Here is a 24950-nt window from a genome sequence, read left to right on the forward strand (position 1 = left end):
TGTTATAGTAGTACTTATGAATACTAGAATCAGTCTGTAAAAGATTGAAGTACTATGCTCATAACAGCACATGCGTCCCTATAACACAAGGTTAACGGTCCGTGTTCGTTTGCGGTTTGTAGCCAATTTTGTACGGTTTATAAGGATATAATATAAATATGTTACGATACACTCACGCTCGTCTGTACCTAGGATGAAGTAGGCAAGGAGGAGGTAGGTTTTAGATACCAGCAGAGTGATATATATACGTATATATTTTGTTATAAATGTACCCATACCTAGACTCGGGGTGGAAATCGAACCCTTAACTCTAGGACAGAAAGCAGGTCCACTACCAATTGCGTCAAGGATCAGTCATGCATCAAAAGATGTTTAAATACAATCTCGCCGTATCGACCATGTGGGGCATATCTCACGATTATTGATTTAGGCAATGAAGTGTGAAAACTAAACAAACAAAGTCACTTTCAAAACTACAAATATATTATTCAATATTACAATGCGCAGACTTTCACTTTTATGAATTTACTGTTTACTTCAAAGCAGTGTCTAGTCTTCTATATATTTTCTACTAGACGACCCGAGATCATATGCATTAGTATTTATAATTATTGTTACTTAAGTAAGCCGTATCATGACATTTCATAGCCTTCTTTCATAACCTTCCTAAATAAACAGACTTTAAAACTGACGAAATAATATTTACTTAGATTATATAAATCTTAAAATTACGACTGTCAAACTAAACTTTTTGTCAAGCTTTTCAGCTAAATGATATTAGTATAGGTATACATAGATTTTAATAAAATCATAATAAACATACGTGACAGCTGATGAATCGTCATCTCTGTGATATGAAATCTTATCGATTTTGAATGTCATCAATTCTAAGTAAAATGGTAATGATCTTATACTTAGTAACAAACATAACGTATAAAGATTTTATTTTCTATTAACGCTATACAGATCCGTTACGAAAGTATCTTGAACGTTACCAAGTAACCTTTTCCATGATTTGAGAATACAATAAATTTTATTTCACATTTATGATTTCTTTTCTCATAAACAGTGCCGGATTTAAAGGCTTAGATATCCTGGAGCGACGAAAGAACGGAGCCCCTTATTATTTTCCGGAAAAGAGCATTCTTTTATCTGAAGTCTGGACTGGAATAATCAAGAATACCATACTATAAGTTACGATTGCACAAGTATTGTAGTTATAAATACACAACAAGACAATTTGAAGAAAAACGAAAAAGTTTCTCTAGCTGTTGAAATATGGACATTTTACAAGCTTGTATTTTAATCCCTCTTTGTAAAGGCCTCGGGACTATAGACTCCGTATGCCCCAAATCCGGCCCTGCTCATAAGTCATGTTACAGAAAACCACACGCCATGTTCATATTGCGTGATGTTCGCATTACGTCAACCTACTTGAATTATTGGATTGAACTGAGAACATCGATATAAAAAAACGATAAAACTGATCGATTTTAAATTAGTGTAAAAATACATTAAAGATTGTAAGATGTTTTATGTCTTTACTTAACGATAATAGTAGCTACATTTGTAATTTCTTTTTAATTTTTATATAATACTTATTGTTTTTTCTATATAATTGCAATTAGTTTTGGTAAAGTATTAATCGTATTTAATTTAGCCTACCGCAGTCTACTGGTGGACATAGGCCTTACCGAGTTCATTCAGACATTATGGCGCGAACTCATGTGTTTTGCCCATAATCACTACGCTAGGCAGCTATCACGGCTAGGCGGGTTGGTGACCGCAGGGCTGGCTTTATCGCACCGAAGACGATGCTGCCCGTCTTCGGCCTGTGTATTTCAAAGCCAGCAGCTGGATGGCTATCCCGCCATCGGTCGGTTTTATAAGTTCCAAGGTGATAGTGGAATTGTGTTATCCCTTAGTCGCCTCTTACGACACCCACGGGAAGACAGGGGGTGGCTTGTTCACTGCCGTAACCACACAGCGAATTAATTGTGTTATTAAGTATTGTGGCAAGGTTAGAATTCTTATATAATCTTGAGTTGTATAGATTGGAGTAAAGGTCAAGGCCATTGAAAGGTAGGCGCCGCTATCCTCTAGTTCTTTCTAAGGAAGACTAAGTAGAGTATTATTTTTATGTCACAGAAAATATAACGGGTAGATTTAGAGATGGATAAGTTAAAAAAGAAAATATAATTAAAATGGTTTAAGTTTAATGTTTTAATTTTATTTTGTTCTTTGATTATAGTTTCTTTTATTTAGCGTATTATTAATTTAAACAATAATAATATTAATTATAATTAGTATTAAATATAGTTTTTAAACTTATAATTTTAGTACTATATGTTTAAGAATTTTAAATATAAAAAAAGCATAATTAATTCATTGTAATCACTCGTAACATGATGTCCGTGTTTTCGTATCGAAGCCCACGCGTTTATTTCACCCAGTAACATTTATAAACGCGACACGAGCGATGCTAGAAATCTAGATTATTGTGTATCCTATTAATGTCTGCAGCGCATTGCTGCGGCTTCATTGTACGAGATATTGACAATTTGATTTAATTGTTGCTAAACGTTCCATATATCATTTACTGATATATTTTTATTTATATTTTAAACTAGGTTTTCGCTCGCAATTTCGATCTGGATTGCTGGATTACAGAATTTTGTCTGTTTCGTTTCCTATTATAATATATTAATATTACTAGCTATGCCGCGTTTTCACTCGCGGTATTAATTGTAATAAAATATAGCCTATATTTTAAGTTGAATAAAGTTACATCTTAATTACATCTGTGCAAAATTTCATTAAAATCGGTCCAGTAGTTTCGGAGATCAGCCCGGATAAATATCGTGACACGGGATTTTTATATAGGTATATAGAATAGATAGATGATTATATTCTCTTAAACATGTCAGTACTTTAAAGATGATTTTTAATGATAAGACCGCCTTTGCACTTTTTAAGTTACAATATTGTAACTTTTTATATTTTTATATAACTCTTTGAATAACGTAAAAATAACGTAACATGCTACAGGTGAGAAAATAACATAACATGATAATGGCATTTTTTGATTTTTTTTAATCAATGAAATTCCATTTTTAAAAATATTTAAGTGTTTTGTAACCAAAAATTCCGTAACACTCATGTTAATCCAAAATTCCGCTTAATATATTTATTCAAGAACTTCTAATTCGAAAGTATTAAATTATTACAACATATATAAAATTATATTGCAGTTTGGTCAAACTGCCATATTGTTTTGCCGCTCCTTAATAACAAGGAGATAGTTAACAAGTTACCGTGAACATATCTTTACGGCTTCCGCTTTTATAAAGCACTTACAATGTACTGAGTGAGCCGTGCGGCTATTGTTTACTAACAAGTGCATAACAGTAACGTTGAATATGTGACGAGAATCGCGCTTTCATAACGAGCGTATTCAAATTATGCGACACGACATCCGCATGCCTACGACACGACAAATGTATGAAATCGTTATAAAAAAGTGTGTGTACTTATGTACGCACGTTAGAAATTATACTTCATTGGCTAGCTAACTTCAGGGTGTAGGTTTTTTTTGTGTCGGTGTGCGCGCGCATCGTAAAAATTTACGCTCATATTTTTTTTTCAAAAGAAGTATAACTTTAATAACGGAGCCTTTTCAAATAATCACATAAACTTTGAATTCTTCATTTTGCTTTGAACAACTTATCAAATTTATTTTAACGATTGACTATTTTTTTAAAGATTCGAGGTCATCATCAGCGTTGAACGAATGATGAATCCTCTTTACACGACATGTTTTTCGACATGATTTTACATTCGTTAAACGATTTTATTACATCGAGGAGTACTTACATGTTTGTGTGTGAGCGTTAGCAAGTTTGAAACTAGTTATCTGCAAATTCAAACAATTTTAAAAGAGATTATAGTTGATCCGACAAAGCCAGCCCTGCGGTCACCAACCCACCTGCCCAGCGTGGTGACTATGGGCAAAACACATGAGTTCACTCCATTTTTTGGCGCGAATTTGTGGAGGCCTATGTCCAGTAGTGGAGTATATTAGGCTGAAGTGATGATGATGGTGATGATAGTTGATCCGATATTTTTTTCATTGATTTTGGAACCATCCTTTTGAAGGAATGAATCATTAATTTAATTCATTACAAATCATGTTTACAAGTCTACGTACTATAATGTAAAAATAAATTCAAGTTTTAATCCTATTCTAAATAATACCTTGTTCTTGAGTGTACTTTTTAAATATTGTGGTAAAAAATTGTAGAAAAGTTGACTTGACTGTTTTTGAAAATTATCTTCTTATATCATGAAACTCAAGTCAATACCATCTATAACATATCTAAATCATAATAGTAATATGAAAAGAACATAAGATATAGAGTTTTATATTTGATTTCTTTTATTTGTATTATCTCTCACTATTCTAATCGATATCAAAATATTACATCTGAGTACACCAAATCCCTTCTAAAAATATATAAATAAAAATTAATCTATACTAAATATTATAAAGCTGAAGAGTTTGTTTGTTTGTTTGTTTAAACGCGCTCATTTCAGGAGCTACCGGTCCAATTTGAAAAATTCTTTCAGTATTAGAGATAGCCCATTTATCGAGGATGGCTATAAGCTATATATCATTACGCTGAGACCGTTAGGAGCGAAACACCAATGAAGAATGTTTCAAAATTGGGGTTTTTTCCTTTGGAGAACTTCCGCTTCGTACGCTGCGTAAACTGTTTAACTTTCCCAAAAATCATGTATCACAGAATTGTTCCTCTTTAAAAGTTCCACGCGGATGAAGTCACGCGCAGAAGCTAGTTATATATAAAAAGAAAATACACGAAATTTAGTATAAAATTAATAGTTTTGAATTTTATAAAAAACTCGTCTAACAATGTAACTCGAGCTAAATAGATTTTTTTTCCGAATCTATGTCTTTAAAAACACCATCAATATTATAACTAGGTTGGAGGAAAAAAATATGCAAGTCATTCAAACGGACGAATTTTTTACCATTTACACAAAAAAAAATATATAATAGGCACGAACTTGCAATCAAAGTGTTCCGTACTAGTTTATAATGTTTAAAATTTCTTATATATTAGAAAAATCGAGTAAAAATTAAAATAAAAATTTAAAAGTTAAAGTTATATGTTATAGCGGTTATGTAATACGAACCCAATAAATACAAAAGGTTCAGAAAGAACTTTGATTGTGGGTTTGCATGCTTTTGAACCCTCGGTATACCTAATTAAAAAATTGCTAAACTAAAATTTACACCCATTAAAAATACAAAGATTTTTGACAAGATTGTTATAAAAAATACTTTTTTATAACGATTAATTAATAACGATGGAAAACTATACTTAAAATCTCATTAAAAAAGAACCACGGAACGCAATAGAAACAGAAATCAAACAAGCCAAAAGAATCTTTAACGACTAGCGGAATAATATTTAAATGATTTTAAATTAAGAACATATTCTAAATAAAACGCATGCGCCACACAGGATATAACTAATGTGGTAACAAGCACATCCGTACCACCATAACTGCTGCTTCCATAAGTGGGTGCCAGTTATTATCATAGATTATACACGCACGTCACTCAAGTGTCACTAAGCAATAGATACATTTTATTTGTGTTTAATTTCAAATAAAAAGCCGACTTACATTTACGTCAAGAAGTAATAAAATGATAAAATAATCAATGTAATCGAAGTCAATTAAATATACATTACTCAGATCAGATCTTGCAAAATTAAATATGACTATATGACCTGCACCGGCTAGTAAAAAAAGTAGCATCAAAATCGGTAAATTCAGTAAAAAGCTATGAGGTAACACAAAAAAATAAGTTAATTTGAGTACCTTTTTTATAGTCGGTTAAAAAATCGTATTTGATCTTGGTCTGAATTAAATTATGTAACATATAATTATTTAAGCCAGAGCATTTCCATGAGTACATACAAGTACAGTCAAATGTCACATAGAATCAACAACCTCACTCTCTCAATAAAATGAGCTCTTGTTTACCGTAAACAAATCAAGCAACTTTATGACCTATGTAGATAACTTCATGAATCGATATTGTAAGTACTACAACGTAGTAAGCTTTCATAATACACTCTCCGCCAATCAGTCTGTTGTTTTGTACACTTCTCGAGTTCAAATTGGACAGTTTGATTTAAAAATAGATTGTTTGCGTTTCGCTTATGTTTTTATCTTGATTTCGCGTCTGAAATGTGAATTCAATGTTTTTAGTTTTCTCTTCATATCTTCTAATTATGTTCGTCGCGGTGTTTTTGCAGTTAAACTCCTCCGAAACGGCTTGACCGATTCTCATGAAATTTTGTGTGCATATCGAGTAGGTCTGAGAATCGAACAACATCTATTATTCATACCCCAAAGTTATGGAGGGGGGCTAGAGGATTAATAAAATATTATGACATTTTGCGTGCATAACGGGTAGGTCTGAGGATCGGCCAACATCTATTTTTCATTCCGCTAAGTTATAGGGGAGGGGGGATTGAGAAGGTTAATAAAAATATATGGGAAAACAACGTTTGCGGGGTCAGCTAGTTTTAATATATATACGTATATTATACATATGTAAAGTATATAGCGTCTTCGGTGCGACAAAGCCCTGCGGTCTCCAACCCGCCAGCCCAGCGTGGTGACTATGGACAAAACACATGAGTTCGTGCCATAACGTCTGGCGTGAACTTGTGGAGGCCTATGTCCAGCAGTGAACTGCGATAGGCTGAAGTGATGAAACTATATACGTATATTTATATTTTATAGATCTAAAATATTATAGTTTTCGTATATTTGAAATACTATTACAAACTAAACGTTCATTGTGACAATTATCATACTCGTATGGACTGTCGCACTTGTTAACATATTATTATGATTAGACACTTTTCCATTTCGTCTTATAATTAAAACGTGCGTTTGACGAAAAGTCCTATTTGAAACATCTGTTCTGCTGTTTTCATCACAATAATGGTCTTGTTAACTTGCCCTTCATCACTTCAGCCAATTGCAGTTCACTGCTGGACATGGGCCTCCCCAAGCTCGCGCCGAACATCTCGGTTTTCTGCAATCCTCATCCAAACTTGTCCTTAATTATTATATATTTCTTTCTTAATGGTATTACTCACACGAAGATGTGGACTTTATTTTACTATTAAGTGAATAAATATCTCCTCCCATGACCATGGGTGCTGTAAAGTATCCGAAACGTCAGACATCAAAAAAATTTAGTAAACCGCATTAAAATCCGAAAAAGTTGTTTCATTTTAATGAATAAAGGTAAATTAACATGTTGCACTTTATTTTAGAAAAATAATATGAAATAATATTAAATTTGTTAATAAAATAAAATAAGCCGAAACCACAATGAGTTCAGGTTTTTGTTTAAAAAGGCCCGTAGCATCCCTTTGTCTCTATGTAGGGATCAACTCGTTACCGTCATTTCATTGTATTGATTTTGAAGTAACGTACATAAGTTGGTTTATAAGCATAATTGTATCCAATTTAATGCTAGCAAATTTTCTGATAAAGAAAAACTATTATAAGTAAAATTAAATTTAAGATATTTTTAATTTAAACCAAAGTAATTATTATAGCAAATAATTGAAAAAAGCCAGTTGTAAATAATATTACCCGCCTGCCCAGCGTGGTGACTATGGGCAAAACACATGAGTTCACGCCATTTTTGGCTCGAACTTGTGGAGGCCTATGTCCAGTAGTGGCGATAGGCTGATGTGATGTGATGAAATAATGTTACGAATATTATTTACGTGTAGTTCTAACCGGTCTAAGTGGATTTAAAACAATAAAATATAATTTAAATATGAACAAGCTCGTTAAATTTTATTTATTTGTATTTTTCTCGCTACTGCAAATATCAATATGCATATATAATAATAACATATTAATTATTAAAATATACGCAAATGATACATCTACGCGGTCGTGAACATCAACACGCAATCGGGATTTGTCTCGACGTCCTTTATCTGTCCTTGCATTAGAAACGATCGAAATATATCGAAAATATTTCTTTAAACAGATATAACGAATACTACGTGATTTGTATTCCGGTTCCCATAGTGTAAATTGCCATTTAATATACAAGGATATAAAGAGTTTGTTTTTAATTTGGTAACACGTCCGTTTATTGAAGAAGATTGATGGCTATAAAATATTACGCTTTGACTCATACGGGCCAATCACGAAACATAAACACACGTTTGAAACAAACGGGTTAACAAGTTCCTAACAATATTTAAATTAAAAAAAAAAAATCTTTTTTTTCTTCTTCTATTCACTGTATTATACAAAACTGAAATAAAAAAATCCATTCGCGGTTCCGTCACAAAATTGTATAAAAAAACTTAGCGGACGTAACTCGGATAGCAAAAGAAAGCGAGTCGAAAAGCTTAGTGACTTTGTCAACAAAATTCTCCGAGAAAAATACCAAAAACTATTATAAGTCTAACGTTATAAATAACGCCGGTTACCAGACAAGGTCAGAGCATGAAACTACTCTAATTTTAGAATAAATCAAAACCCCGCATTCCCATATAACATTAATAGATTCTATTAACTCCAATCGTCTCTAATATAATGGTCCTTACAATTGGGTAAATTAAATCGTTTTGTGTCGTAAATCGAGATGGGCTGACTCAGATAGTTTTTTATTAGCTCTATTAATAATAATAATAATAGTTTGTTGTTTTTTTTTTTTTCAATCTTTTACTGTCGATGTCGAACTTGGCTTCCATTTTTGAATTCGCGATTTTTGTCGTATCATTATTTTCTGCTCCGTTCTTTTATTTTACTGTCTTTCTTTTCCACTTTACCCGGTTTAACACCTTTCTCAGAAATCGCTTGAATTGATTCTTATCTCTTATTGGTTGTATAACGGTAATTATTATTGAAGTAAAACTTCTTTACGCACTCTTGACTTGGGGAGTAAGCTATTGAATGCTTGATGAGAGCGTTACGAAAACTGTGATCGGGTGAGGCGAACGAAGCAAGAGAGATGTGCGAGCACACATTTTCTTTCTCTCATAGCCAGTTATGTTTCGTTTATCTAAAAGACAATGCAAGCCTATTGTGAAGGCGTATTGCTAAAGAAGTTTTACTACAGTATGTGGCCTAAACACACTCGTTTTTTATCTTGAGAATGGGAAAATCTTGGACATTTCAATATACATAATTTTCCGACATCATGCTTTTTTCGTCCTTTTAGGACGACGCAAAAATCTTTTCCTAGTATGAACGCATAGATTAAAAATGTTAGTTATAAAAATTATTTCCGTTATTTTCAGACAAGTGGGACGTAACCTCATCATCCCTGGTGGTACACGAATCATCGACGCCACCGGTTTACTAGTAATGCCAGGTGGTGTTGATCCTCACACCCATTTTGAGTTAGAGATGATGGGAGCAAAGACAGCTGATGACTTTTACAAGGGAACTCGAGCGGCTATAGCTGGTGGTACCACCACAATCAGTAAGTAATCATTTCATGTATAGCATTAAATTCAAATTATTCTCTCAACATATTAATCGAAATGTTAATCTCAATTTAAGCTATAAAGACTAAAAAATAATCAAAACAATACAGATAATTATTTGACTTTTTCTTTTTTTTCTACTGTAACAGTTCCTCAGAGCGTTAAGCTCCGCACGTAAATTTTAGATTTATGTAATTATATTTTTTATTCATCAGCAAATCAAATAGCGTATATCAATTTTTAAAACAAATAGTCACCATCATCATCACTTCAGCCTGATACAGTCCACTGCTGGACATAGACCTCCACAAGTTAGCGCCAAAAATGGCGTGAACTCATGTGTGTTGGCCATAGTCACCACGCTGGGCAGGCGGGTACAACAAGTGATGTTACCATAACACCTTCACACAAAGTCTGTCTGTAAGATGTGATGATGTACTCAATAGAGTTTGGTAAAATATGTTCTAGTCTTTTAACCCTCACCTAAAGTTATTTTTTCCCATCCTCTTACGCACCCAATAAATACGTCCTCGTTTTTATTTTTATTCTATTCACATTGATCCAATTTTTCTTTCCTCACTCTCCTTATTCCCCCATCATAACTGTACCCATATAATGTCACTAACCATCATTTAATTTTATCATATCTAATAAATAAATTTTATTTTCAGTTGACTTTGCATTGCCGGAAAAAGGACAATCGCTGATCGAAGCGTACAATAATTGGAGGGAAAAAGCTGACAATAAGGTAAATGAAATCTGATTTAAGTTTTTTAGACTATCATAAATATGATAATATAATACTAGCTGACCCCGCAAACGTTGTTTTCCCTTATATGTTACTAGCTGACCCGGCGAACTTCGTATCGCCTAACAGTGACTTTTAAGTATTATCACAAATCTTTTGTATGAGAGTATAGAAAAGTGTTGTTTTTAGACTTTTTCAGGAAATTTAATTTTTTTTTTTTACAATTTTTCTCTCCGTAAGAACCATCCCCGGTCTTCAAGGAATATTTTAAAAAAATAATTAGCGAAATCGGTCCAACCGTTCTCGAGTTTTGCGCTTAGCAACACATTCAGCGACTCATTTTTATATTATAGAAGATAAGCCCCCTTAATTCCTCCCTCTTATAACTTAGGGGTATGAAAAATAGATGTTAGCCGATTTTCAGGCCTACCTAAATCCTAATCTGTCCAACCGTTTCGGAGGAGTATTTTAACTAACATTGTGACACGAGAATTTTATATATAAGATAAAAACGTATGCTAAAAATTAAACACTTATAACTGAATATATTAGTCGAGTTTGAAAGTCTTGTGACTAACTCAACATTTTATAAGCTTACGCGTGTACAGATAATTACGTAAAAATATAGCACAATTATTAAAATATCTTTTTCTTTCTAAATTTTACTCGTTACGTTTTAAGGGCTAAAATAATAAGTAAGTTTTACTTCTGTTTGTACTTTGTGTGTTTTATACGTAAAAATATTTGTATTCAAGGGCCGTTTAACATTTTTTTTTGTTTAGACTGTTTTTCACAGAAACAAAAAAAAACTATTTTCTGTTACTAGTGAGTTTGAACACACTCCGACAATTTATTTCATCGTCTGCGAAACCTTAAATCTATCGATTTTCAAGTAAAACTTATTCAGGAAGTAAGCTGATAAATGCGTGACGAGAGCGTTACGAAGTGTGATCGGGATAGGCGAACGGAAGTTGAGAGGGAGATGACTAGCCCGTTGGCGCAGTTTGTAGTGACCCTGCTTTCCGCTCCGAATAATATATATATATATATATGTTTATCGAAAAAGAAAATTGCTTACTTTAGGAACAGACGACCGTGTGTGTATTGTGTAGATATTTATTTAGTTATATCTAAAGAGTTAGATAGAGTTAAAGAAGTTTTTCTTCAGTCGTGTTCTAAAGCATACTAGTTTTTTTTTAGTTTTCATCGTTACTAATAGATGGCGCTGGGTGTAATTTGAATCGCGCTAACGTTACGTTCTTTCAATATGATATGGGTATAGCCGAATATTATTACGGTATTGACGTCTGTTCGTTAGAAACAAGATTTTTCCTGCAAGGGTTTTGATTGGCTAACAGTCCAGTCAAAGCCTACATATGAACCATACTTGATATATACTTTCCTATTCATTAAAAATAGGTAATTGGGTACGATAATCGCACTACGATTTTTATTATGTTATAGTTATTCTAAGCAGATTTCAGAAAATCTTATCTCATGATTGAAGAACGTCTTTACTCTTTAGTGTAATGGTATCTTTAAGATACTGTCTGTGTTTACTAGAAACTGGGGGATGAGATGTAACAACAAAAATAAAACTAGTATTTTTACCCGAACGATAAAAAGCACGGCTTATTCCGAGCAACGTTCCATACGTTACGTAAAGAAATCGATTATTTTCTTCTCAATTTAATACGATTAATAATAAATCCATACTATTTACAAATAATAATCGAATATTAAAATAATCGATCAGTTTTCAAAAATTTTGGCAGACCTTTTTTACGTCGCGTTTTTCATGTACTACGGAAATATAAGTCGATTGATTAATAATCGATTTTCATATTTCGATAATCGATTGGTATATTTTTTTTAATTAATTTTAACAAAGTAGGTTAGGTCTGACGTCTACATCGGCTAATCTTTGAAACGGCTGGACCGAATTTGACGTGACTTTCACTGGCAGATAGCTGATGTAATAAGAAGTAACTTACGCTAATTTTATTTTAGAAATTTATTTATTTTATAGCACAGCAAACTGAAAAATAACTTTTTGTTAAATTACACGTGATGAAGTCGCGGGCACAACATGTTCAAAATATAATAAATATTTTGATGACTTTTTGGTACGGTGGTCATAGGTTCTAGCTGTTGCAGCTCTACACAAATATTCATAAGACCATAGGGCATTTTAGTATTCTTAGTTTTTAGGTTTGTGTGTTTTCAGATATTTAAGATAGGATTATCATCTAACTTTTTTTTATGTGAGTGATATATCCACAGGCTTATAATGCCCGTGCTTTTGTTATTCTGACTTGGAGATGTTGTGTTAGGCTTTTAATATTATTTTTTTTCCACGATTCTAGCTGTGTTAGGACCAATCGCGTGAAATTTCGACATAAAAAGTATACAAGTCTATTTGTTATTCTTTACTTACATGGCAAGTCACACCGCACTTTATATTGTTTTTGGCTTTATATAAAATAATATTTCCTACAAGATATATATTAAAAAAAAAAACTTGTTTTCATTTTTAATATCTATTACTTTGGATATCCTTGTTACAAATCAGCTTGCATCACTCATCTAAATAACTATGAACACCTATCTTGTTTTTGCGAAGATATTTTATCGCCCCTATAAATACTTATTAAAGATAATAAAATGCGTACTACACTTCTGAACCAACTAAGAGTGTTGATTCAGAAATTGACCATGGAAGTATCTAAGCTAGAACAAACGAAGAAAAACCGACTTCAATTATATCGACAAGTAATAAAACGTAGGTAGACGAAAAAATAGTCAAGTAAATACGCATTATCAAAGATTACTCCAAAAATTGTAATCAGATCTCGATGAAATTTAAATGTGACCACATGATAAACATCGGCTTTCCATTAAATTAAAAATCATCAAAATCAGTACACCCAGTAAAAAGTTATGCGGATTTTCGAAAGTTTCCCTCGATTTCTCTGGGATCCCATCATCAGATCCTGGTTTCCTTATCATGGTACCAAACTAGGGACATCTCCTTTCTAACAAAAAAAGAATTATCAAAATCGGTTCATAAACGAAGGAGTTATCCCCGAACATACATTAAAAAATATATATATACGGTCGAATTGAGTAACCTCCTCCTTTGAAGTCGGTTAAAAACAAATTTGGACACAATTAACAAAAAAAAAAAGATAAATGACGAAATGTATAGCTAATTTTTCCTTCCTTAATTGATAACACCACTATTATAAATAAAATTTAAAGATGGTTACAAATTGTGTAGAACAATGGACAGACGTTGATTTAGACGAATTAGAATTTTTTTCTAGACAACCAATATACATATCTCTTCTCGTCTTATTAGTACTATTATTTCGAAAGCTGAAAGTTTGCTTTCATTCTATCTACTTGGGAGTTACGACTTCTAATATAAGCAGAGGGGTAATTTTAGTTTTATTACGTCTGTTTAACGCGTAACAAGCCTTTCCCTGAACCAAAGCATGTTTAATTGCTATTCAAATGAGTGAAAGTTTACATTAATTATAGAGTACATGTCTTAGACCAAATTTCCTGCTATATGTGTATTACTTCGTTATATGTACCCAACTTTCAATGATATATTGGGAATGATGACAATATTTAAGACAAATTGTTATTACAATGTATATAAGTATCATGTTATGTGTTGTAATATATGTATCATGTTATGTGTTGAATTACTCGTATATTTAGAACTACTTATTGTTTGATTAGGTAGGCAAGTAGAACTAATAAGTTCTGCCCTTTTTAAAATAATTTGAACTGTATTATGGCATATCGTTACTGTTCAGTGTTCGTTAAGATTCTCAAAGAGATACATTTGTAGAGAAATGTTAAAATAAAATTAAACGATTCATATATTATTTGTTTCCCTTAACCAAAAATATTTTCCTTGAAGAATAACTTTGTTAATGGTTTCTATTTTATCTATACTATACCCTTTATAGCTTTCTTTTCTTTTTTTTTTTTTTCTTTTCTTTTTTTATGGCTTTCTATTCTTGTGTAACCCGTACATTTCATTAATTTCGATCTTCGTAAATGAATAACTACCCACACAAAGATCAGCCACAGTCACACACACACACACATGCACACGCGCCCACACGTATTTTACTATACTCAAATATATACTTCTACGAGACAAGCACTAATACATAACAAATAGAGGAAGAACATTCATTTTTAATAACTTCTTATTTATAGTTTTTTCATTTGACCAGGTCTGCTGTGACTACGCTCTTCATGTGGGCGTGACATGGTGGTCACCATCAGTCAAGAAGGAAATGCAGCAGTTAGTAGCTGAACACGGTGTCAACTCGTTCAAAATGTTCATGGCCTATAAAGATGCGTGGATGCTAAACGATTACGAGCTGTGCCAAGTTATGGAAACTTGTGCTGAATTGAAGGCTTTGCCTATGGTAAGTAAATATTGAGTTTTTTTTTATGGAAAACAGGTTTTCAAAAGTATTTTTTGAGTGTAAATTTGGGAAAGCTATGAATTCTTTAAGATACCGGTATCTTTTTTTGAGGTAAACTTTTTTTTATATCTTTTACTATTTAATAAATGAAAATTATGATAATTGATGATATTTTTTGTAGACGAGTCTGTCAAAAATAAAACTGGACCGCTTTTATACAAACTACTTATAAACAAATATAAAGCTTTGATTAATCGAAGTGCTATGTAGAAGAAAGCAAGTCAAAATAAAGTATTAAAACATCAAATACAGTAAATTACACTTAAGTATCTCCAAAAATTTCTTGAATTTCCATTTCTTTGGGCTAACGAGTCGAGCAGTAATTTAAACTCTGCAGTACTAAAATAAATCCTGTACTCTTCAGGTGCATGCGGAAAATGGCAGTATCATCGCTCGTAATACCGAGAAACTCCTAGCCGCTGGAGTTACAGGACCAGAAGGACACGCACTGTCTAGGGACGAGGAAGTCGAAGCTGAGGCTGTGAACAGAGCTTGTGTCATTGCTAACCAGGTAACTTGAACTATTACTTTAAGACTCAAGCAACCCCTAGAGATAAGGTGTCAATTCAAAGCTGGTAAATAAGACGTGTAGAAGCAGATTTGGTAAATAAGCTGTGTGACTACGGCAGTAAAGAATATCACCACCCCCTCTCTTGCCGCGAGTGTCGTAAGAGGCGACTAAGGGATAAGACAGTTCCACTACCACCTTGGAACTTAAGAAGCCGACCGGTGGCGGGATAACCATCCAACTGCTGGCTTTGAAATACACAGGCCGAAGTAGGGCAGCAGCGTCTTCGGTGCGACAAAGCCAGCCCTGCGGTCATCAACCCGCCTGCTCAGTGTGGTGACTATGGGCAACGTGAGTCCCACGCCATTTTTGGCGCGAACTTGTGGAGGCCTATCCACCAGTGGAGAGAGTATCCTCCAGCAGTGGACTGTTGAAATAATGATTATGATGAAATAAGACGTGTAGAAGCAGCTTCCTTTGTTGCGTGCAACTGTAAACATAAATAATTTAAAAAATCAATGAAAGTAGAAATATAAATTACCTAATTCGTTTTATTGTGTTCTCAAACAATACATCATCAACTAATCATTCAAATATAAAATCAAGTACATGAATATTTATAAAAATCTCTTAAATTCCCAGATGAAAGCACCCCTGTACATAGTGCACGTAATGTCAAAGAGCGCGGTCCAAGCTATCCGGCTCGCGAGGACCAGACAGAAGCAGCCCATTATCGCTGAAACTCTCGCTGCTACCATTGGCACTGATGGTGAGTTCCTTTCTATCTTTAAACCTTTCCAGCAGGAACAGCCGGACTGGGGAAGTACTTCGACTTTACAGAAGATCACAGCTAAATAAAACTGCTCCCAAACAGTATTCCAGTTCCTGTGGTGAGAAAGGTGACCAGAGATCCTTGGGCGGGTCGAGGGTAGTCAACAACGCGCTTGCGATGCTTCTTATGTTGCGGGTGCCCATAGCTATGATATCCGCTTACCTGTACCTTGTACCTTGACTGTAACATTGCCCCCCCCCCCAATAATAAAATGTATAGAATGATTGTCGAGCCCGTGCCCCCAGGCTCCCACTACGCCAACGCGTGCTACCGGCACGCGGCCGCGCACGTGCTGTCGCCCCCGCTGCGCGCGCCGCACACGCCCGAGGACATCGTGGACGCGCTCGCCAGGTCAGTACTGCCTCACTACTGACACGCTCACTTGCACGCATACATATACACACAAGCGCATTTACATATATACACACCCCCAAACTGGATCCTTAACTGCAAAGTGAAATAAATAAATGAATTTACATAAAACAGTATACTTTACCAATTTAAGGTAATCGCTTCAGCCTGTAATATCCCACTAATGGGCATAGGCCTCTTTCCCCATGTAGGAGAAGGATCAGAGCTTAATCCACCACGCTGTTCCAATGCGGATTGGCGGATATATTCCCTACTATAAGTAACAATCGCTATCAGGTGTACACGATAACAACTGGGACCAACGTCTTAACGTGCTCTCCGAGGTACGGTGGGGAGACCCATAAGGATTGCACAAATACCCAGACCATGGCAAACACCTGTATGGCCAATACAAATGTTTGTCATGTGCGGGGATCAAACTCACAACCGCCAGCGCAACAGGTACAATCCATGGCTGTGATCGTTGCGCCAACGCGGCGTCTATTTAACGTAATGTAATGTAATTTAACGTAATGACAAATATATATTTAAGTAATAATTATTTTACAGTAACGACCTGCAAATAGTAGCCAGTGACAATTGCACTTTCTATGAAAAAGACAAGGAACTTGGAAAAAATGATTTCAGCAAGATACCCAACGGTGTGAATGGCGTCGAAGACCGCATGGCAATTCTTTGGCAGAAGGCTGTTAATACTGGTATGTAAAAAATATGCCTTAATAAACTACATATGTAGACTTAATTGTTTTAATCATCATATGGATGCAAATATTGACCATTAAAACAACGAGATGGATAAAGTGAAAACCTGTAGTAGGTATTGAATGTCTCCGTATTGTTTTCTAAAAGGTGATGACGTGCGAATAAGTTGGTGAACTTGTGGCTCGACCTTTTTCGCAAGTGTGTCAACCTAAGTACGCGTACTTTAAAATCCCCAAGTAAGTTCGTTAGCGATCCGAAAAGTTTGAAATTTTGCTTGTAACCCGCCTCCGCTCGTACGTGTGGCAGCACTGCGAGCCGGGAGCCACTAATTTTAACCGATTTCTAAAAAAGGAGGAGGTTCTTAATTCGATTCAGAACATTAGAACTTTTGACTGGGTGGACCGGTTTTCATGATTTTTATCAAAAGGTAGTGTGTCCTGTGGTCTTATTTAAATTTGATTGCGATCTAATAAGTAGTTTTTGGGCTATATCTAATAATGCTTATTTACTTGACTGTTTTTTCGTCTACCTACGATTTGTTACTTGTTGATGTAATGGAAGTCGTTCTTTTTAAATCATAATTATTTTTCGCTAGTTCGTGGACGCGCAACGCTTGTAGTGTAGGTATTTGTAATATTTATTACTTTTGATTGAGAAATTACCTAAAATGAATTTTTACAGAATTTCGTCTTTTTGGTTTTTAAAATATAATAAGATAGAATTTCTAATAACACAAAGCTTCTTCTGTCGGCGATATCGCAATACAGAATGAGTAAGCTTCACGTGTGTCACCGACGTCGAGCCGAGTAAGTTCGCTATTTCAAAAACCGCGTTCTTTTAGTCCGTAAGTCTATCACCCCCTTAATGTTTACGCGAATTTCACTCATTATAATAATACAACTTTTTTAATACAGTTGTTCAAAAAGTGGCGTATTGCAGGGACGTATAGCGTTCTGGATGTGAGTTATTACATACTCGTGCTTTTTTTTTACCTTTCTCGAATTCGTGCGTTCTCTTTCCCAACTGTCAAAATAATGTGTATTAAAAAGAAAAACCAATCATGAAGTTTTTACTACAAAAATTCATAGAAGTTTTTATGATTCATGCAAATGCGTATATTTCTAAAAGGAAGCTATTAATTTGTTTCAATATCAGATGTAATGACTTGATTGAATGAGTTTGGTTAAGTGTCATTTCATTTCATTTCATTAAATTTCATTTTCATTTCATATTAATAAAAAACTTCTACTGAAGACTTGGTTGTATGGGCGTAGTTTCCTTTGCTTACCAGAATGGGTGAAGAAAAAAAAACTGCTTATATTCTACGGTTGGCGCCATTTTTCAGAAAATTTCTTTTTATTATTTTATTAAATTGTTTCATTTTTGCGCAATTGTATTAAAGAAAGTCGTTTAGTACACGTGCGGAACCGTCATTGCAACTTGTTCCGACTGTCAACCAACCAACAACATTTGTCGGAACTCTTTGTAATTACAGCCTTTCCACACTCGTAATGAAATATACTATTTCGTATTATACCGCGATTTACTAAGTTTATAAAATGCCCGACCGTTATATAGTAAGAAACGTAAAAAAGCGCTGTAAAAGCCAAAACGCGGTTTATTAAGTTTATTAGACAGTCGGGCTGTTACATAGTAAAAAACGTAAAAAAGCGCTGTAAAAGCGCTGTAAAAGTCCGTGTCCGTGTGCAGGCGCGTTGGACCCGTGCCGCTTCGTGGCGGCCAGCAGCGCCCGCGCGGCGCGCGCCTTCCACCTGTGGCCGCGCAAGGGCCGCGTGGCGCCCGGCGCCGACGCCGACCTGGCGCTGTGGGCCCCGCGCGCCGCCCGGACCATCTCCGCCACCACGCACCACCACGCCGTCGACTTCAACATCTTCGAGGTGCGCTCCTCTCACATACTGGGCAGACGTGCGGCTCGGTGGTGAACGGCTAGCGTGGCTCGTACACGTCTGCAACACCAGAACCATCGCAAGCGCGTTGCTCACCCTATCATCTATCCCCCCAGAACATCTTCGAGGTGCGTTCCTCTTGCTGTATGTAGCTGGACAAACGTGCGGCTCGTCTGATGGTGAGCTGTTAACGTAGCTCGTAGACATCTGCATACACCAGAAACATCGCAAGCGCGTTGCTTACCCTATCGTCTATCCCCCCTAGGAGCTTTGGTCACTTCACTCACCAACACAAAACTACTTGAAAGCAGTATTATTTAGTTGTGGACTGTAAGACCTAGATACTACCCCAGTTGAGCTGCTTCATATATTGAGCAGAAAATATCTTACTGGGCCCTCAACTATTTTCTTGTTGCACAACACCCTAACATGCCCAGTCCAACTGAAGGTAAGAGATTACTTTAGCTTAGGTTGGCAAACTCACATATACAGCTTATTTGAAGGTATAAGCAGTTACCGTAGCCTATTGACGCCTGCATCTCCAGAAGCATTGCTCATTAACAACCCTGTCATCGACCCTACACTGCAGCTTACTGACCACAGAGACTCATAATTCCATAAGATCAATATTATTTGATCGTGATCTCTAGATTCCAGACGAGATATATTGCTGTGACCTATTACAATTAGAATTACTATATGACTGCGACTTACCCCAAAGTCATTACCTACAACTTAGCATGAAATACATTTGACTGGGGCTACCAGTCTTTTAGATATTTCCGGGTTTGTGTCATTATCAGTTTTAACATATTTGAATCTGTGGTATAGTTCGCGTCATGTAAAAAGAACGCTGGCCTTGAAGCTGCGCAGAAGCGATTTATCGGTCTATTTGGTGGTACGGGGTAGGGGGACGGGAGTGTTTATCACTGTCGCATGCTTGCCGGTGTGCTATTGGTTGACAGCGGTTGACAGTTCGACGTCGACTCAAATTATTATCGCGCACAAAAGTTTTAAATTACAAAATTCTCCATTTACTATTTATTTCACTAAAAAACAATTATCAATTTATCATTTTAAACACATAAAAACCATTAAGATACGAATATCGAGAGTACAGATAATTATTATTTTTGAATACGACATTTCAATAACTAAAAAATTTGTTATTGCTTTAGTTTAAAAAAAAATTGTGATTTTGTAAAGTGATAATTATTATACTTATTTAGTCCGAATTATTCTCACTTGTATTTCTAGTATTTTTTAATGTACCTACCAATAACCATTATACGAAGCCGCGAGTGAAAACCTAATTAAAAAATAAAACAGTAGTACTTGTGCGCGAGTATACCCATGCGCAAACGCACCCCCTCCAGTTTCTTTCAGCGTTCTTTTTACATGACGCGAACTATAATAGATTATAATTAGAATTACATATAGTCAAATAGTAATAATGATAATAAATAACTTTATTGCACACAGTAACACACAATAATTGTACAAAAGAAAGCTTGAAATTAATTACAGAGTGTAACGGATGCTCTTATTACTAAAAAGTGAATTCTTCCAGGATACGCACCATAAATAAGCTTGCAATGTAACGGGCTTGTGTGACATTAATAAGATACAATTCATATATATACATACGTACATATAAACGTATATACATATACACATATAGACACACGCATCAAACAGTAAGTTGTTCTATATAATAGTAACATTAAAGTTAATTAATACAAGTGACTCCCCAGGGTCAGCACGTGATCGGCGGCCCGCAGTACGTGGTGGTGGGCGGCCGCGTGTGCCTCGACGATGGCGAGCTGCGTGTCGTGGAGGGTGAGAGATGCTCTAATGTACCCGTACATATTGCATTGTGCACAAAACAAGTTGCGTTAGCGACACGACGATTGCGTCCTTTTAGATTAAGCAATCGTTTTACGTGTATCCTCGTTATATTCTAGATGTTCAAATCGGTATTCAATAAAAACTGTGACAGGTTCAACGTCTATTATGAGCTCGGTTTTTGGCTCTCACCGCATACTGTAAAGTTTAGTTTACGCCTACCTTTAAACCGGACCAGGCTTTACTCATACTAGTTTATATACGAGTATATACACGTAGTAATAATTCTATATAATATAAAAGCAACTTGTATGTATAAAAGCAACTTGTAAGACTTATTCTGAAATAAACATTTTTATTATTTTATTATTATTATGATTTGTCTTCTATTGGTCAAGGAGATTTGTTCTAACTACTAACAAAATTAAAATTAACAAACAAAGTGATTGTCGAAATGCCAAATTTCTTAAAATATTTGTAATTTAAAAATGTTCCAACATATTTACTTGCCAATTTCATAATAATTTTCTAGATAAAAGATTTAGAAGATTAGAAGTTTCCATAAAAAATACACCATATCTATATAAATAAATTGAATAAATCCCCATTGCCTAATAGTTCTACGCTTGTCCAGGGCTCGGCAAGTTCCTCCCGACCCCCCCGAACGCCCCGCTGGTGTACGGCGAGCCCCCCGAGGCGCCGCCCCCCGCGCCCGACAGCGCCTCCCCGCGGCAGTCTCCCGCCCCCTACACCAACGGAACCCCCACTGGTAAGTAAATAATTCAACGGCCCTCAGTAGGATTTACTCCATCCTCAATACGCTTCAGCCTGTAACATCCCACTGCTAGGCATAGGCCTTTTTCCCCATGTAGGAGAAGGATCAGAGCTTTATCCACCACGCTGCTCCAATGTGTTGGTGGATATATTCACTTACTATGAGTGACGATCGCTATCAGGTGTACATGATAACAACCGGGATCGACAGCTTAACGTGCTCTCCGAGGCATAGTGGGGAGACCCCCAAAAACTAACAACCAGACCGAAAATGTGTATTCATACAAACACAAGTATCCACTCCGAGCGGTAATGGAACCCACGTCCGTCGGTGTTTACGCGCCGCTGACACGGCACACACACCAGTCGTCGTAATAACGTATGTATTTTGTATTAACGATTTGACCCCCCCCCCCCCCTCTAGAGCTGAGCATCTCCCACAAGCAGCTGGAGGGCGTGTCCTGCTCGGGCGGCAGCACCCCCACTGGCAGGAAGATGCGCGAGCCCGGGCAAAGGGATTTGCAGAACTCCACCTTCTCCATTAGCAGTGAGTGACTTATCATTGATGACAACTTGAACTATTCCAGGATTACTTTAAGGCTTTGCAGTCGTTTATAATGATGTCAGTTATTACAAAAATATAAACGCCACCTACTCGTCATCACCAATTTGGCTGAAAATCATATCACATGAAATGAAAGTACCCGAAGTGGAAAGTCCAGATGGTCATTAATGTACGGTCGACCAAGAAAGCGGTGTACCACTTTTTATTTAGTTACCTGGTCATCGAAAGTTACAACAAGGTTCGTCATTAAAAGATATTATTGAAAGAGACATATAATAATGACGTAAACCTAATTGATAAGTATTCATACGTCATTACTATACATGACATTTTGAACTCTATTAGGTATAAATAATATCGTTATCAATAATCAGATAAAGACGGCAATACAAGTTGTCAGATTGATCTGCAAGCGAAACTAATCTTTATCACCTATGAATCTGCAAGCGGCATTTAACCTTAGGCTGGTACACCACTTTCTTGGCCGACGGTACATTAAAAGCCAAATAAGGTTTTTTCTGTTTTAGTCAGTATAAAATTATATTAAAAACAATAATTATTTCTATTCTCAGAGGAACTCGAGGGGTTGGATACAAAAACGTCGGTACGTGTTCGAAACCCGCCCGGTGGAAAATCATCCGGCCTGTGGTAAACCGGTTTGGACCGCAATCACAACTGGATTGAACCGGATTCAACCGGATCAGGGGAGATCGCTTTGCAGTTGCGCTAGATGATGCTTGTTTGTGAAAAAATAGAATTGATTATTAGTGTGAATGAATGTTACAACAATGCTGAAAAACGTGTTAGATTGGTTTATTATTTAGGGAATTTAATTACATAAAGTATATTTATATATCTCCATAATAGTGAGTAATTTGATTACATTTTGTTTTATAATCTGTATTAGATTTTACAGTGTTGCGTATTTGTCATATTGAAGACAGATTAAAAATAAAAAGGGATCAGAAGTTTAGACAAAACAGATCTACTGTTGCTTCGGTTTTAAAAATTCTATTCGTGTCTTCTCAAAACGTTAGCAAGAATCATGTCGCAAAAGCAATAATTATAACCTAAAATATAATCACTATAGAGTTACTAAATAAATATTTATTATTTATTTATAGTGATAATAGTGAAATAATAGTTTTTAATACCTCACGGCTGTTAAAGACCTCTTTTGAATGGATATATTAATAATTAATTTAAAAAAATAATTGTTAATATATTAATTTTTTCACAAACAAAGCACATACGTATGTTTGAGCTTGAAGCGTTCAGGAACCAATCTTATATGTTATCTGTTATCTACTATAATCATATAATTTATCATAAAATTACTTTATTTTAAATTAATAAAGTAAATTCAAGTTGATTTAAATTTTTATTTTAATATTTTTTAATTAATAATCTATTATAATATATATTATTAAAATACTGATAATTATGTTCACTTCAATTTATTTATGTTAATCATACCACATAATTATGTTGACAAGATTATGATTCATTTACTTATTTGTATAACTTTTAATAAAAAGTATTATAATTGCATCCTTGAAATTTTTTATGGCATTTATTAAATTATGAGAAATTATATGATAATATTATTATTGGTATGCTTAATATTTGCATGTATTTACTAGACTCGAGTTTATTTATTCAGTTTTCTAAATCTATAGACTGATTTCGTAGACAGAAATAGTTAGAGACGAAATTTTTACATATAATGGTGAAAATTTATTTTTTATGTTACTAGCGATATAAGATGTGAAACGGTATTTTGTATTGGACTTGTTATTGACCAAATAGCGAATGTGTGGTTTTATAAAGTTTAAATTAATCTTTGATTTAAATAAGATAACTTTTTAGTGAAAAGTTAAAATACTAACTTTTTATACTAAGTTTTTATATGACTTTTACTTTGGGCTTTATTGAAACTGTGTTTTTACTATTTTACTCGGGTAATTAGGAAAATATAAATCATGAAAAGTTATTTAAACTTTATAAAACCATTGTAGCTGAGTAGAAAACAAAACAATTTTGTAATTTTCTAGCCAAAGCATAATATTAAACTAAATTTTGTAACTCGTGTAGTGTCAAAACTATCTATTGGTATATTACTACCGATAGTTCATTAATATTAATTAATTATTACTAAAGTAGTTAATAGTTTCCGTTGCGATTGAATTCTTCGATTGAATGATATAGTATATGTTACGTTGTTTCCTACAAATAACACAATTAATTTTAATAACGTTTAGCTCTCCTCTCTAGAAACTTATTGTACTTATAATAATGTTATTACTATTCATGTGTTCCAGTTGAAAATGTTATTTGACGCTATTTATAACTATAAAAATAATTATTTTTAGGTTACTAGATGTATGAGCACTCTACTACGTATTTCAACTAAATACTTTTATACTTTTTTTTGTGCACGCCATCTATTGTCAATAATTTTAACTAAATTTTTTACAATAGCAATACAAACTGTAACCAAAGATCGTAATATCTTGTATTAGTCTATACACCTTTGAAAAGTTTTTATCTTTGTAATCGGCATCATATTTGATAGTATTTTATAATTTTTGTATGTCTGTCCTTTACTCTGCAT

The 24950-nt window shown here is 34.6% G+C and overlaps 1 protein-coding gene across 1 annotated transcript in view; it reads left to right on the top strand.

Moving 5' to 3' along the window:
- Positions 1-23708, top strand: part of LOC123666445 (dihydropyrimidinase) — a 62525-nt gene extending 38817 nt beyond the window's left edge. Inside the window, exons 3-14 of the mRNA XM_045600537.1 lie at positions 9381-9565; positions 10241-10317; positions 14574-14771; positions 15196-15342; positions 15982-16108; positions 16417-16522; positions 17093-17241; positions 18956-19143; positions 20907-20991; positions 21632-21766; positions 22196-22318; positions 22909-23708. Of these exons, the coding sequence (XP_045456493.1) occupies positions 9381-9565; positions 10241-10317; positions 14574-14771; positions 15196-15342; positions 15982-16108; positions 16417-16522; positions 17093-17241; positions 18956-19143; positions 20907-20991; positions 21632-21766; positions 22196-22318; positions 22909-22988 (1600 nt within the window). The 3' untranslated portion in view covers positions 22989-23708. The remainder of the gene's footprint in view (positions 1-9380; positions 9566-10240; positions 10318-14573; positions 14772-15195; positions 15343-15981; positions 16109-16416; positions 16523-17092; positions 17242-18955; positions 19144-20906; positions 20992-21631; positions 21767-22195; positions 22319-22908) is intronic.
- Positions 23709-24950: the final 1242 nt, after the last annotated feature.

The sequence above is a fragment of the Melitaea cinxia genome, chromosome 26 (assembly GCF_905220565.1).
Source record: "Melitaea cinxia chromosome 26, ilMelCinx1.1, whole genome shotgun sequence".
In the NCBI taxonomy this organism is placed as follows: Eukaryota; Metazoa; Arthropoda; class Insecta; order Lepidoptera; family Nymphalidae; genus Melitaea; species Melitaea cinxia.